Here is a 16,592-nt window from a genome sequence, read left to right as displayed (position 1 = left end):
CAAAATAAATCCATTGGGTATCCTTGTTGGTCTTCAGACAACAATTCTGACGGCTAAAGAACCAAATGGGACAGGCAAAAAAAAAAAAAAAAAAAAAAAAAAAAAAAAAGTTTCACATTGGAGAACAGAAAAGCTGCAGCAGTGTGATGATAATCCTTGACACTCACCATACAATATAATTTATAGATTAGAAATGATTACAAGTTGTATTTTATTACAGGAATGATTCACTGTAGGACTAAAATTGCTTTTGGGTTAATTTGCTCATGTCAGGTTTAAAGGACTTCCTCCAGTGGAGTTAATTCCCATAGACCCCATAGACTCCCATAGACTCGTGTGTACCCCCCACCCATGGGGGTGGGGGGTACACACGAGTCTCGTTCCCATAGACTCGTGTGTACCCCCCACCCATGGGGGTGGGGGGTACACACGAGTCTATGGGAAAAAAGGTTAAGCTCACTGATCTTAACCTTTTGACTGTTTGTGGTGTTGGAGCCTTTTGGAACATTTTTCATACAATTAATAGTGTCTGAGAAATAATATGGTCTACTTAGCTTGTCTCTTACTTAGCACTAAGTAGCTGTGTTTTGAGTGCTCAATTTAAGCAGAATACCTAAATATATACCAGTCTCTTTAACATTTAAAGGTGCAAATATGGTCACTTTTGACTCCAAAACCACTGAAAACACCACTTGATTGAGTCAAGGTGAACAGGTCTAGATCTGATCTGCCGTGGATGATATCGTGTCAAAGTTCAGTTGGTGAATTAAAACAGCCAATGTTAGCATGGAAGACCAGGATCTGAGACACGGCCTGGAGCTTTTCATGAATAGATTTCACATTGATTGGACTGGCTAAGTGCATATGTAGGTCCACATGGGTGGCACTTCAAGACCCAGATGATGTACTCTTTATGTTCATAAAATATAGTGTGAAACATCCATTTCTCGCCCTCAAATGTCACCATCATATCAAAGTAGCAGAAAGTGAGGGGCTATCAAAGAGCCTTTAACAGTAGAATAAGTCACCACTGCCAATGCTAACTACTTAGCTAACAGTGGCATTTTTATTTTGCAAGCTTTAAGGTAACAAGTGAAGCACTTTTCAGTGTTCATGTGTGTTAGATTGGCATTGTAGGTCTGTACAACAGGTTTCTCTTAGAAGACAAACATATAAGAAAAAGAGTTGGTCTTAAGTCTATTTTCATGACAGTTACACTGAAGAAAATTGGTCAGTAGGCAAGCTGTTAAGAGTTAACTTTCAAACAGAAAGTTCATGATTAAAAAAACCCTATTTATTTCTTTTTTGTACAATAATCTTTCATGCCTACTAAATTGATGGAATTTAATATAATTTAGCACTCTGCATGTTTTCATTCTGTTTTCTGTGACGTGGCCCTTTAAGGCTTTATCTACATCAGTATGACCCTGCTTTACAATATCAGGGGCACTAGCAACACACAGGCCATGCTGAGTATATGTAAAGGATTCAATATATTTGGGATTTACAGTTCGGAAGTGATTTTTTGGATGTTTGAAATAGTACATTTGATGGAGTTGACATGGCATGATTTTTTTGTAAAAGTTTGATTGTGTAGTTGGACTTACTTACTACTCCAGGTAGGATATTGGTGACACTGGAGATATATAGAAGGTTTCTATTTTTGGACTGAACAGCTCATGTACAGTGATGTTTAGATGAAGAGAGCAGACTTTACATTTACTGTCTGTGTGAAGAAGACGTGCTGACGGTGCAGGCAGCACAGATCCATTGTTATATGACAGTTTCATTAATTTAGAATCAGCTGTCTCATACTTCCAAGACAGGTCTGGGCGTTGTTCCTTAATTAAATTGATTCCATATACAGATGTGAGAGTGTGAGAGTGTGGATAAAGGCACATTACAGCTTCTACACGTGTAATCCGGAGCGCTATACTGCGCTGGCGTTTGTGTTTCTATTTTGCCAGCCTTTGATTCATGGATTATCATTTCTTTTTGCGATCTGTTTGTGTTTTGGAGACTGAATACATTATTTCCAGATGACTGCAGCACAGGTAAATATTGCAGGTGCACTCATTGCTTGAAGCTTGCAGTAAATCTCTCATGGTGCCGCCGCTTACGGTTAGGCAGTTTCGTTACGCACTGTTGTGCTCAGCGTAGTGATTTAAAATTTATGACACGCACAATGTGATTGGCTGGGAAGAAAATAACTCGTTGTCTTGCACTTTATACTCCATTCCACCTGGCCAAAAAAGAATAAAGGAAGTCTATGCTTTAAGTGTCTCATTATGAAGTAGTGACTGCACTGCATGAACAAACAGGAAACAAACATTTTTTTAAAAGACTTCCCAAATGTGAAAAAAAGAGCATTTGTCTAAAAAACAAAGTTAAATCTGTAGAAGAGATCTGACTGTTGCCTCTACTGTTATTTCCCCCAGAGACACCCAGTCTGTTTATTAGGATATAGTGGGGTATACTTTAATGCTCGCACTTGACCCTGGTAACGCAGAATGACATCATCTACAATGAATAGGCTGACCTGCACTCAGAATCTGTTAAATGTGACTCGTCTGCAGCTGTACAGCTGTTTAAAGGCATATAGTTTTTAAAATGTGTACATACAGTATCTGAAGGGCGGAGATCTTGTCTTTGAGCAGTTCCTGGGCTTTGTTGAAATCTGACAGCATGTTCTGCGTCTCCCTGCTGTGGACGGCGCTCAGCTCGGCTAGCTCCCGCTCGTGTCTCTTTGTCAGCTCCTGCTCATGAGCCCTGAGGAACGAGAAGAAGAGTCAGCCGACAATTTGAAATAGCATTTAAGATTTTTTTGCATGCAGTGTCCAACTCACTAAAATACTGCCATCACACCAAATGTGAGATGACGTTTTCACACTGCCCTGAGTCTATGCAATGAGACAAACTGACACAAATTTGCACAGGGCGATGTGAACGGAGCCAAATCTGCATTTGTACTATTTAAAATATAAAACCCATCAGCCGGGATTCTCCTGAAGCTACAGACAATCAGAAATGAAGGACAATCTTGCTGATGCCATTAAGGAGCAGCTGGAGCCGCTTCAGCTTTGCAGGACTTTCTGGCAACTTCTGAAATTATTTTACCTTAACTTAATTCCCACTATCAGTTGTGTTCCTTGGATTGGATTTTAATAGAGAGTATTTTCTAGTGTATAAAAAAATTGCCAGTAGTAGAAACAGCAAACAGTGAATCAACAGTCGACCTTTGAATCATATGAGCCAACCATGTTGGCTCTTATGATCCTGTGGCCACAGCAGAGGTTCAAGACAAGTTTAGCTGTTTGCTGGCAGACATAGGATGTAGATAAGTGCACTTGTGGTTTTCCTGTCTCTCAGTATTGATAACTTGGGTTTGCACTGGCTATGTTTAGTGTCCAGGTGGGATGTGCTAGAGATGCTGTGGCTCGAGAGTGCTAACCACTGGCCCACCATCACCATAGACATGAAATAACTATCACCTAAATAGGAGGAATAGGAGGACTCTGCCAATGCTGACTGGGTGGCAGGTGTTAAACTCATACACAGTTCTGGTTTCTGGTCTACAGGGAGACAGCACACTGAGGAAGTAACTGTCTCTTCCTGTTTTTGTAGGTTTTTTTTGGCATATTTGTCACACTTACATGTCTCAGATCATCAAACAAGTCTTAATATTAGACAAAGATAACCCGAACAAACAGACATTTTCTTTGATGATCTGAAGCATGAAAGCGTGCCAAGAAGAGTAGAGCGCAGATACTTTTTAAATGGTATTATAGATGCTTAGTCTCACCAATGGTGATGAAAAACACAGAATTACTTGCAATATTTTAGCTCCGTCTAATGTGATTCAGCTTTTTGACTCAAACCCAACCCAAATATCAGATCGGTGCGCCCCTACAGCACCTCAGAGCTGTTGCCAATTAAAAGAATCATGATAATGACCGAAAAAACAATTGCATTATATCGCACTGTTCACTTTTAATTAACAAAAATATTAAGTATATCCCATGTGTCACATCACATCATGTTTCACTTTGCTTGATCACAATTTAAGCTCTGGGATAAAGTGCTGTTTGCTGTAACTCAGAGGTAATAGATTTATTTTTACTCTTTAATATGTGAGGTTGCACTTTAAGACTTAATCAGGTCCTGCAGACTCTCTCTCTCGCTTTGTATTTTTCTCCCAGGACGGGCAAAACATAATGGATTGCGCCACGGAAATGTTAATGAGATAAGAAAATCCAGAGACGGATGCACGGAATGAATTCCTAGAACACAATTTCATGACAAACACATAATTAATTTAAAATCATAATGAAACTGACATGTATGAATATTTAATAAAAATACTGCAAAACATGTGCACAGCAATATTTGAAGATCTGGACAAGGGGCAGGATGATAAAAGACGATAATGAAATGAGGGGAATAAAAAAAACCAAAACAAAACGAGTTGATGAAAGCGAGGAGGACGATGGAGGGAGAAACATGGATGCCCGTCTGCCTCTCATTCTGACTGGGCCAACTCTCCCTGAGGGGCGCACGTCTTATCTCCCGCTCTCTGCTTCCTCTTTATTTATTTATCAGTCTATTTTTATCCCCGTGACCAGGATTCAGACGGGGCGTTACGTAACAGGAGAAGAAATGTGCTGCGCATGGGTCTGACAGCAGAGAGCGATGACGTGCATATATAAAGGCAAGCGGTACACAAATTAACAGATAATAATAATGCACCACGGGCGCATTTAAAAATACAGTGTGATGGATGCTAATGAGTAGCCGGACCACATTACTCATATAGCACTTTAAAAATTCATGCCATGCCGCAGGGACAACACAATTATAGCCCACATTTTGCATTACCCAAAATAATCTTCATGTCTTCTAATCAATGGGCTCCTGACACTGGTCGAGAGACAGAGGCAGACTAAAGAGACGGATTTGCTTCTTTCGGGCTTTTCTTTCCTCCCTTTTATCTTTTGGTGTATTTTCATCACTCCGGCTCGGACAGAGAGGGATTGCAGAAACTATCGTCATCCAAATGTAATAAGAGAATTCAAATTCAGACACATGTGCCGATGACAGGCCCACTGCGGGCGTTTTTGTGTGTTCTAGGCGACAGCGAGTACACGCCAAAGCTATCCTGAAATGTCACAGACAGTGTGGTGCTAATGTTTTTAAAGGAATAGAGTGACATTTTCGGGAAGGCAGCTTTTCTTTTTTTTTTGCTTTAAATGCCACGTTCAGCATCATCTCAGATGGTTTTTTTTGCATGGATTAAAGAAATAAGATGTGACGTCTGTAGTTTTTTCCCCAAGAAACAAACTGTTTAATGTTGCTGTTTACTGCTCTGAGCTAAAAGTCTAGATCAGCATTTTAGGAAATATGCTTATTTACTTCTTTAATGTGAATATTAGGATATTCTATTTCTTACTTATGAAGTTGAAAATTGCAGTTAGTTCAGATTAGCATGAAGAAAGCAACATCTAGCTTGGCTTTTCCCAAACTTCAAAAACACAAAAACTGGTATTGCCCTCAAATAAAGCAGATTTAACCAAAAGATGTATGCATTACGAAATGTGCAGAATGTGCAAACACATCATAACAGAAAACATTAACAGGCAGGATGGCGGTTCAGGTCTACCCTGGACATTTCTCTGTCCAGCATGTTCTCCCTGTACTTGCAGGGTTTCCTGTGTGCTCTAACTTTCTGTCACAGAGCAAAACCAAACATGTTAGGTCAGGATCCAGCCACACATGCCTAGAGAGCAGGGCTGCCACAAACGATTATTTTGATAGTCGACTAGTCACCGATTATTTTTGCGATTAGTCGACTAATCAGATCATGCATCCATTGGACGTAAAACGTACAGCTTATTGCACCAGCATGCATCTGCTCTTATATAACTATCATTAGCTTACAGCTTTAAGTGTTTAAGGTATGTGCTAACTAAAAAATAAAGACAAGATGACACATAAATTTAAAGGAAATGAAAGATTGTTTCGGTGGAGTTTAATAAACTCAGCCGTCTGCTACTTGCTATCTAAAATATAACAGGACACCGGAGTATATTCTCGAGCATCTCACACTTCTGATAATCAGTTGTCTGCTTGACGTTTATTCAGCTGTGTAAAAACTATAACTTTAATCTCAGCCAAACCGATTTACTCAGGAACAAATAAAATACTGAAAAAAGCCAAACAATAACATTTTTAAGTTATCTAAGTGACTTATATATGTTTAACCTGAGTAGCGAAAGACGGCGGTGAGTTTGAAAACGATTTGCCGGGAGTCCGGTGTTCTCACGGGCTCTAGTGAGCCTTGAACCCCGGCTCGCTATCAAGCTGGTGGGTAACAGACGTCTCCGAAAACGTCGGCGCGCTTTTGAAAATATGTGGTGTCTTGATAAACTGAGCAGATATTTCAAGTTTACACAGCTACATTCTCGCCTGAAAATATGTTAAACGTTTATTTTGTGTCCCAGAAAATAAACATTTGCCGCCACTGTTGGAAACTGAGCAGGGCCGCGCTATGAATTCTGGGATAGGTTGGGCCCTGAAGCGACCCATCCTTCAAATCTGGGGAAATGAAGGGCACATTTGTTGGCCGCATTTGTCGGAGTCTTCGAATTTGGACAGTTTTCGTCGTGTCGCTGTAACATAATCGGCCTACAAATGTGGGCACAGGAGGATGTGCTTCCAGAATTTGGACACAGCTGCGATACCGGACACTGCTTCTTCTTCTTCGGGGTTTAACGGCAACTGTCACATGTCAGTTGCGGTGGTAAGATCTAACTTTTTCTTCGAAGGTAAACCTAACTTTCTGCTAGTAGTTGGCATCCATGCTAACCACCAGTAACCACAGCAGACAGCTAATGACCAAATCAACTGCAAGGAGGTTTTTGAAGCAGAACTGTCCTTGTGATTGATTTCACATTACAACACTCAGCAAACACTCGACTGGTCTCTAGGTCTGTGCGTCTGAGGTATGTTATATGTGGGTGTATTAATGAATGCGCCTGAAGTGGTTTGAGTACTAAGAAAGACTAGAAAACCAAAATATAAATAAATGCCAACCCACATAACATAAATGTCAAGCTTCTAAGACTGATTATGAATATTGTGAACACATGCCAGCTTTGCTTTCACACTCAGCTCTGCAGATTGTGCTTCAACCAAAACCTAAATTCCTCATTTTTAAAAGTCAAACTCAAAATTGATTCAACAGAAAATTCTAAATGGAATCTGAACCATGCACTGTAACTGCTTACTGCCAAAAATGGACACAAAAAGAAAGAAAAATAAGGCACTCAAACAACCATCGCTCTGAATTCCCGAGGAAAAATATTCAGCAGTTTGGTTGCTAGGTTACAGTAAAGGATAAGCTTCACTGTGAAGATGCAGTTTTGTTTTTTTCTTTTCTGTGTTTTTGAGATATTTGGACGTGCATGTGTGTGAGAAATGTTCAAAGTGCAAGTTTAACGATTCATTCTTCAGCCACACAGAAACATCATACAAAAGAAAAAAGAGGCATATTCAGAGGAGATCAGTCACAAAGGTAGAAGATTAAGCAGTCTAATGTAAATGCAGCAAACACTAACTTAATGTTGACAAAAAGAAAACAATGTTTAGTTAGACTCTGGAGCGGTAGACGAAACCAATTTGCTGCGAACGTGTTGAGAAAACGGGTTTTTCCTCCCTGTGAAGTAAAGTTTGACCGCAGGTTTTCACTTCAGTGCTACACAATGAACACTGAGTCATACCGAATCTGCTGATTGGCTTCACTGCGGATCTTGAGCACCTCCTTGCCCTTCAGCTCCAGCTCTTTAGTCAGGGTGCTGATGTTCTCGTTGAGCGTGTGGATTTGATGGTCCAGCTGAGCGATGTGGTTCTTCCTCCTCGTCACCTCCTCCTGCAACTCGGAGATCCGGCCCAACAGCTCGCGTTCCTGTGAAAAGAGAAACAATAAAAATCAGCACTGAAGAGATGAAGGACATAAAGGTTTAGCTATAAGGCTTGTAATGTTGATTTTAAAGCTTATCTATATGGTAGAATATTTTGGAAACTAAACTTTAGAATTTTTTAAAGTTGGTTATTTCGAACATGTTTAACACCTTGAGAATATTTTTTAAATCCACCATTAGGGTGAAACTTTTCAGATGAATAGGTGAATGCTGAACACAGCTGAATGAACAAAAATGGCTTTACCACGATGAAGCAATCATCCATCAGTGCACACAACGCAGAAAGCAACAAAGCCTCTTAACGAATATACTGAACAGCATTTTATCTTAAGTCCTACATTTATCCAGGACTTTAAATAATCTGGCTTATGTGTCTTGATTCAATTGTCAAAACCCTTTTGAATGTGTCCATAATTTCACATCCTTAAGAAGCTCACAGAGCCGAATTACAGCTTTTATCAAAAAGCGAACATATGTTTTGACATAAGTCTGTTGTATTTACTGTATTTTCTCAAAAAGCAACAGAGACTATTTATCTCAAAAGCAGAAGACTTGCAGCATCTTGTATTAGAGGCAGGTTTGGTATTTCTCACAAACTGTTTAAACCTTCTGTTTGCAGACAAAAGTTGGCTTAAAGGGAGAGAAGCTGTTTATTTCAGACAGTGGACGAGTAATCAAAAGGTTGCAGCACTATAAGATTAATAGGGGTTATTTTGAAGTGGGAATCGCACAAAGCCACATTCGCAGAGTTCAGGAAAAGGAGCATATTAGGTCCTCTTTAAGTAAATTTACTTGTTTCCTCAGGTAAATTCACTGCATGATATTGTTAAGGCAGTAATAAGCTGTGACCCCTCTTAAAATAGATCAGAAATAAATGTTAGATTGCCAAATTCTTTATTTGAACAACAAGCAGCACACAAAAGTATTGTGTGCTGCTTGTTGTGCCAAAAGTATTCGCTCAGCTTTCCCACACATATGAACTTGACTAAAATCCCATTCTTAATGGCGGCCAACCATTTGCAGCTATGACAGCTCCAACTCTTCTGGGAAGGCTTTCCAGAAAGTTTAAGAATGACCAGTCTTTTAGAAGTGCATTTATGAGATCAGATGCTGATGTTCACCGAGATGGCCTGGTTCGCATTCTCTGATCTGATTGATAATAAATGGTAAATGGACTGGTTCTTATATAGCACTTTTCTACTCTGAGTACTCAAAGCGCTTTATACAACTTGTTCATTCACCACACCCATTCACAAGTTTTTTAGTGCTATCTAACTACCATTCACACATTCACACTCTGATGGCTGCATCGGAGAGGAACCTGGGGTTAGTATCTTGCCTAAGGATATTTGGCATGCAGACTGGGATTGAATCACCAACCTTCCAGGTAGTAGGTGACCCGCTCTACCACCTGAGCTGCACAAAGTTGCGAGCATGAAGTTGTACAAAGTTTCTGGGTAGCTGAAGTATTAACAGTTTCTTTAACTGGAACTAAAGGGCAGAGCAAAACTCCTGAAAAACAAGCCCAGACCATAAACCCCCTCCGCCAAACTTTACACAGATTTTCCATTGGCCTTCCATTTATTTGGGCTCAGGACACAACTTAACACTTCCTGTAACTCTTTCAAATTAAAAGCCTTAGTGTTTCTTCTTACCACAGCTTTGCAGGCATATACAACAAACACTGGAGAGGACTGTTCGTTTAGCTTGCACATTATAGGCAGCCCTTATTTGGTCACTTTGTCCACAGAGACATCTAAATCCTCCACTGGTTTTCATTTAAGGATACACAGTGATTTCCAACCGTGCCACAATAAGCTGAGTCCATGTAAGGTTCTTATTTTGTCAACTTACTTGCATTTTGCAGCCAGTGTACTTGGGGAAAGTACGCCAGTACAATGATCTATTAGTTCTTTTGGGCCATAACAGTTTGTTTATGACTGATGAAAGCAACTTAATAAAATCAACTTAATAAAACGTAATAAAATCCTGTAGAGAACTCAAGCTGTTGAACCAGGTAATATAACTGACGAGTATGGCAAAAACAAGATTTCCGTCATTATGGGAGAGACGAGATTCATCTGAGCTCTGATAATACAACAGTGCTGTAAACTACTGAATGACTTCATGTAAACATGACCAACAACTGAAATTACTCACGACCGCCTGCCGAGCTGCTCTTTTCTTCTGAGCTCCACACTGACACAAGAAGCAGCTCGATTCTGCCGCATTTTGAAAGTGAGAAAATGAGCAAGTGATTTTCCCAGCAGGGGTGCGGTGAACGACGCATAGGTTCAACCAAACAGTGGCATAAAAAAAGACAACGCAGCCTGTCTGCATTTACGAGTCCATTATTGGAACATGTGACTCACAGCTTCGCAAACTTTAAGAAATATTCCACTTTATGTTGTTTGTTAATAGGGAGCTTCAATTTCTTTTATATACAGTGCATGAACTGAGGGGGTGCATTGAGGTCTGGTATAAGATAGAAAAGGATTATTTTGAATAGTGCATAGCTACTCTGATAAAGTCATAAGGTCAGTTGCTGCGATTCATCCTCTTTGTAGCTCTGAATATCGTCTCAGATTTGCCTGAAAATGGTAAATTGATCTGTGCCTGTAAAAGGTGAACTTTAAAGAAACAATGACGCCTTATTATGTTACTTATTTCACTGTTTCATATATATATATATTTTTTAAATTGTCATCTCTCATTTCGGTGTTTCTATTTTAGTAACTTTCAGTTTTATGTTGACTGTCATTTGTCTCTGATGTGTTTTAGACACAAGAGACTGCTTCCTTTGTCTCATTGTCCTTGTTTCCCAGGTGTTTCCACTCCTCTGATTAGTCCTCATTGGTCTCCTTGGTGTTTGTTCTTAGAACTTTGGCATCTCATCTTATAAGGTTGATTTTAAAGATTACAAAAAAGTTTATTTGTCATCATGGAGCATTTTGTGTTGACTGATGAGGAGAAAAAATGAGCTGAATCCATTTTCAGAGGAGCCTGAAACACTGAAAGAGATCTGAAACCTTTCTCAAGTCATTGTCATTAACATACTCAACTCTGAAATTTCCGGGAGGTGAAATGGGCCTCACGTGCCAAACATTTCATTACGTTTGGTGACTTAAATGAAGAAGCAAGATGTGATCTGAAGACTCTCAGTTGAGTGCCACTTAACACCATCAGAATTAGATTAAACACTGTCACGTTATTGTCTACTAATGATTCTCCCTGTGAAAAATCTAATTTAACTTGGCACTATAACAATTTGTGCCAAGGACTGTGTTCACATATCCAGAAGCCATAATCTTGTATAATAGCTTCATATTCACAAACTACTGTTTCTATTTGCATCTCCATCTGCATTTTCACTTAATGTAATTGGCTGTTGTTTTTTTTAAGTCCAAAACCTTCAGCACAATCAAGCACAATGGTGATGGGCCAGATGAGTCTTTAATGACCAATTTACTCATTTTACTCTTCATCTCATCCAAATCTTGGCTGGCGTTGGAGCAGGAGATGAAGGGAAATTAGGAAAGAAAGCTGGCAGAATTAAAGAAAGAAACAAAGGCTAATTGGAAGAGCATTTATCGAATGATACGGGACATTATAACTTAATATACTCTTTCAATTACAGCAGATATCAGCCTTTGATTTCACAACTCCGGAAGACGAGATAAAATTCCCAGTGTTGGGCTCTTTTGGGGGAGAGATTTATTTACTTTTGCATCTTGTCTGAGTTGATCTATCATCTTTTTTTTGTCTGCTTATCTGCTGTCTCTCTCTTTATAATCTAATTTTATCCTCTCTTTTAAACACCTCAGATATAATATGTGAACAGCGCCGTAAAGGAGAATATGAGATCGCTTTGTCATTCTCTGTTTTGCCTACTTCTTCTTTATTCTTCTTTTCCTTAAAAAAATAAACGTTTCAAATAATAATCAAAAAGGACATTTGTTACCCCGAGCTCTACAGTAAATTAGGGTGTGATTTCCTGAGCTACTTTATTTTTCAATGGGTATTAGTAGTTAGCCAATGAAATCCCATGAACTGCTGCCATGAATACATATTTTTATTCTCAGGGGAAACAATGCTGTGCCCCAGTTTCTAAACAGTGTGTGAGTTATTTGTTATATTATTTTGTTATTCCTTTAAATGTGCTTTTTTGTTAGTTTTGAGTTCTTTACTGTCTTATTCATAAGTATATCTGTGAATTTTAACAGTAAAGCCTTCACTTTTAATTCCTCCTTTCAGCGGGACAAAGGTGGTTCATACTGTTGCTGTAAAATATGCTGGCTGTCATCATGTTTATCCAGGGCTGGATTGCCAACACTAATATGGGAAATATGGCACTTTTCTGCCCGTCACAATCTCAGTTAATCACTTCATATCAAATTCTACCAAAAACTGTTAAGAACACATTGCTCCAAAAACCATGGCTCCATGAGAACAGAACCAAAGCGGGGAGAAAAATAATACGAGCGATAAAAGGAAACAACGGTTCTCTGAAGATGCTTTAAATCTAACAATGAGGAAGAAAACAAATGTTCTCATGTGCACTAGAGCATCATCATGAACGCAACAATACAATCAAAGTGGACCGGAATAGTTATTAAAAGTCAAGAGATACTGATGGCGGGGTAATTCTTCAGACAAGACTGTTAGATCAAACATGATAAATATCTAGACAAGGATAGATGACACTGTGCACACAAAGACCTGCACACACCTCGGCACTCCATCAGCCTCTCCCTCCCCATCTGTTAAGTAATTGGAGGTACAAAAGCATTATTTAACACAGCGTGACGCCCGTCTGCCACTGAGCTCCTCCGCTCTATTGACTCAACTCAGAAAGTTTCAGTTTATGTTCCATTAATGCCTCAGCAAAGTAAACAAGGAATTATTGTAAACACAGACTCCCATTGATGTTGAATTTAAATGTAAAACAAAGTGTTTAAAGGCAGACTTTAACATTATTAAATCATTAGCAAAATAATAACCAAGACTTTAGTAATGGACAGAAATGTCCATTACTAAAGCCCCATTCAAGCAGGCCCAGAGAACCCCTAGCAACCAACAGTAACCCAGTCACCAGAGAAAAGTGTGTTATTTCCTGACAGGTTAGTGAGTGGTGGAAGTCGATATCTTCCATGGAAACTATTGATCTACTAGTAACTAAAGCTGCTTCTTTCCACATGACTTTACATGGTTAACAGATAGCAACAGCTTGCTAACTATGAAAACATACTGTGTGGCTCGATGCTCCCGCGGTAATCAAGTCTCTGGGTTTAAATCTGCTGATTGTTTAAAGAGTTTGCAGAGGTGATGAAGAGGAAGAGGTCTTTCTCTTTTCAAAGGCCTGTAAAAATGGCTTTTTACTTTTTTCTTGTTAAACAGTTACCAATGTAAATTAGATTATTATCCTACTACTATGTAGGAAAGTATGAATGTCAGACTTTGTGTCTAATTGTGATTTATATTCAGGAATGGGCATTCTCTGGCATTATTAATTTCATTGCTCAGTTCATCTGCAAAACATCATATTATACAAAGCATTTATGCCACTGGCAATAAGAACAAAAACACTAGATAGATGACTTGCAGGGAGTTGGTAACACATTCGACATAAAACAAGAAAAATATCAAGAAAAAAATGGGCCGACAAATATTTATTTCCCCCCTGTGGATTCAACCTTCCATCCAATGAAACTCGTCCAGTGGGTGTTTCCTCAGGAAAAGAAAATATTGAGCAGCTATGTACATCGCTTTGTGAGCGGCAAATCAACTTCTTCGTAACTTGGATGTCTTTATGGATCTCAGCGGACCAAATGATAAATAAATAAATCTTCAGATGCAAGGAAAAAGGCAGAACACAGTTATGTAGAAATCTACGAGAAACTGACCCTTGTCTCCTGTAATCCATGACATCAGAAAACATGATACTTTTTCAGTCATTCATTTTGAATCTTTTTAAATAAAATATGAGGATAATTTTGCACATCATGGTCCACATTGTGGTCAAAAACAAGAATAAAGGAGGGTTTGCTTTACCTCACAGCTGACTGCTAGCTGAGCACCCCTCGCTTGTCACATTCAGTTTCAAATTACCAGAGTGAAAACAGTTTGAGGCTTTAAGACAGATCCTCACTAACAGGTTGATGATGTCAACCTGTTAGTGAGGATGGCTGTGTTGACTGAACATGTAGTTACATTTCTTGGGAGGTGTGTGTCAGGTTAGATGGGAGGTTACGGCATAGGTTTAAGAGGGGGTTCAGCTTATCTCTGAAGTCATGCCGTACATTTCCAGCTGAAGCATAATTCAAACATCACTGCTTGACTGGCAGGTAGTTGAGACTGTAACGTGTGCCTATTAGCTTTAATTGCCCTCCTGTTCTCTTTGTGACTAAAGAGGGAGTAAAGGTGGGGTGTGTGCACGTGTGCATTTAGGGGGTGCATAGTGGCAGTATTAAAGAGAACCAGCTGTGTGTCTCTGCTAGAACATCATAAGGTGATGAGAATGGATCTCACTGTGCTGGGGGTAATTAGAAAGATTTACAAGTGGTGCTCAGAGGGCTGCCTGCAGTGTGGTGTGTGTGCTTGTGAGCAGGTGGTATATGATGCTGGTAGCATCATTTAACACTGACTCCATCCCACTGAATTTCTTTGATTTTGATTTCTTTTAAAGTAATTTTGTTTTTAGAGGACTGTGCGACCTAGATAACTAGATTAGTGTCTGAATGTTTTATCATTGATTTTGTATTTGAGCATGGGCTGTATACTGAAGATGGATGGTGGCTGATCAATCACAGCTTCACCAGCTGATTAATGAAGTCCTGTTCTAAAGCCTTGAGTTTTGCATTTTGGCCACCACCACGTTGGTGTGTTGGAAGAAGAAGCGTCCATATTTTGACACGATGGTGGATTACAAGAGTTAACAATAACCTGCTTCACACAGACATACAGATGTCTGCTAGTTAGTTAGGTCTAGTTAACAGACTCCATACCTCTATGAAGTGGGAAATTAACAATCGAGACAAAAACCAGCCTATAAAACATGTTTTACTGCAATAAAGTTTCCATAAAGGAGACTATAAAGACCCGTGTGTCAAGTGCTCATTTGAGGAAGTGCAACTTTTGGCACTTATTTATGGCCCATTTATCCTTACAATGCAAACTGTGCCAGATGAAAAAAGCAACATCATATACAGAGGGCGATGTTGCAAAAGTCTGAAAAGAAAAAGACTTGGTACTTTTTTCTCCTCTTACACCAGCTCTGATGTGCAGACTGTGTCTGAGTGGAGACACTTATCGTAATGTGGGGACTATTTCCTCCCTCAGTGCTGGTATAAGTGGTACGGAGCTGAGGCGACGTCACTGTTTGCAAACAGACCAATGTAGTGAGCTTAACCGCGGCTGAATTCTTCAGCGCTAACAGTATCCATTTGCTTTGGACATGAACACTTTCTTGGGCTGTAAAAATTTAGTCTATATAAAGAAATAAAAATAAAAAGCTTCCACAAATCAAGGCGACACCTTTAAATTGCTCATTTTTGAGTCAATAGGTAAAGCTAGGGCTGGTGCATAGTCAACATTTCCTCTTGAAAAGCTCCTTATTTTTTAAGCACTTTTAACATTGATCCAGCTTGTTCTCAATTATTTTTTTGTTGCTCAAGTAATCAATTATATGACTAATCACCTCGATGTAACCTCGGGCTAATTTAAAAACTTGGTGAAATAAAGAAAAATCCATAAAAATATCAGCAGCCTGTGGCTTTGATCCAAATTAAATGGCTCACCGGTGCACATAAGTCAAGCCGGGTGTGTATGACAGGAGAATGTAATGCTGTGTGCGTCTAATCTTCACTGTGGCCATGGAAGAGAGAGAATATGGTAAAGTGTTTTGAGGATTCATCCTTCACTAGATGCCCATTCATCACATAGCTTTGTTGCTCGTGGTGGTGTGGTGGCGGTGGAAATGAATGTGGTTGGAAATACTGTTGTGATAAGCCAGCCCGTCTTCAGTAAGTCTCACAGTACCTGTGTCCGGTTATTCTCGATCGTCTTCTCCAGCTCGGCCTTGGCGGCGGCTGACTCGTGCTGGTGGGTTTGTCTCAGGTGTTCGATGGCTGACGCGTGAATGTGGTTCAGCTCCGATCGCAGAGAGGCTGATGGAAAAATATGATCGAATACACGAATGTCAGGAGGTCACATTTCATTTGCACAGAGCATAGCGCACATGATGAAGCAAAGCTAGTCTGCATATTTCAGATTCACTGTCACCGGGCACGCAAGACTTACTCAGAAAGCTCCTTTCAGCCTTTTGTCTATTTGCAAAAAGAGCTCATTACATCCAAAGGCATTCTTACCACATTACTTTTTTTTTTCTAACTTTGCCCATAAAGAGAATGCCTCTGCTGCCTTTACCCGAGTGGCCTTTAATCCTCACTTCAATGAACACCTTTTATTGCAAACAGTCTAATGGCTTAGAGAAGCATGGTGAGGGAACACACTGCTATTAGCTTTGAAAGACAAAAGAAGAACAAAGCCACGAACTGCACATGATTTCTCTCTGCAGTTCAAAACCAGTCAGAAGACGGGCAAACAGGAAAAACCAGA

The 16,592-nt window shown here is 39.6% G+C and overlaps 1 protein-coding gene across 5 annotated transcripts in view; it reads right to left on the bottom strand.

Annotated features, from left to right (window-relative positions):
- fam184ab (family with sequence similarity 184 member Ab) overlaps positions 1–16,592 on the bottom strand; it is a 206,014-nt gene that overhangs the window by 25,773 nt on the left and 163,649 nt on the right. For all 5 annotated transcript variants that reach the window (XM_006805644.3, XM_006805647.3, XM_006805646.3 and 2 more), the window contains 3 exons: positions 16,014–16,141; positions 7,776–7,960; positions 2,623–2,769 (listed from right to left, as the gene is read on the bottom strand). In XM_006805644.3, coding sequence (XP_006805707.2) covers positions 2,623–2,769; positions 7,776–7,960; positions 16,014–16,141 — 460 coding nt within the window. The remainder of the gene's footprint in view (positions 1–2,622; positions 2,770–7,775; positions 7,961–16,013; positions 16,142–16,592) is intronic.

The sequence above is a fragment of the Neolamprologus brichardi genome, chromosome 15, assembly GCF_056152115.1.
Source record: "Neolamprologus brichardi isolate AB-2024 chromosome 15, ASM5615211v1, whole genome shotgun sequence".
NCBI classification, from domain to species: Eukaryota; Metazoa; Chordata; class Actinopteri; order Cichliformes; family Cichlidae; genus Neolamprologus; species Neolamprologus brichardi.
Note: the sequence above shows the minus strand (reverse complement) of the source record. Positions and strands in the feature narration are given on the sequence as shown.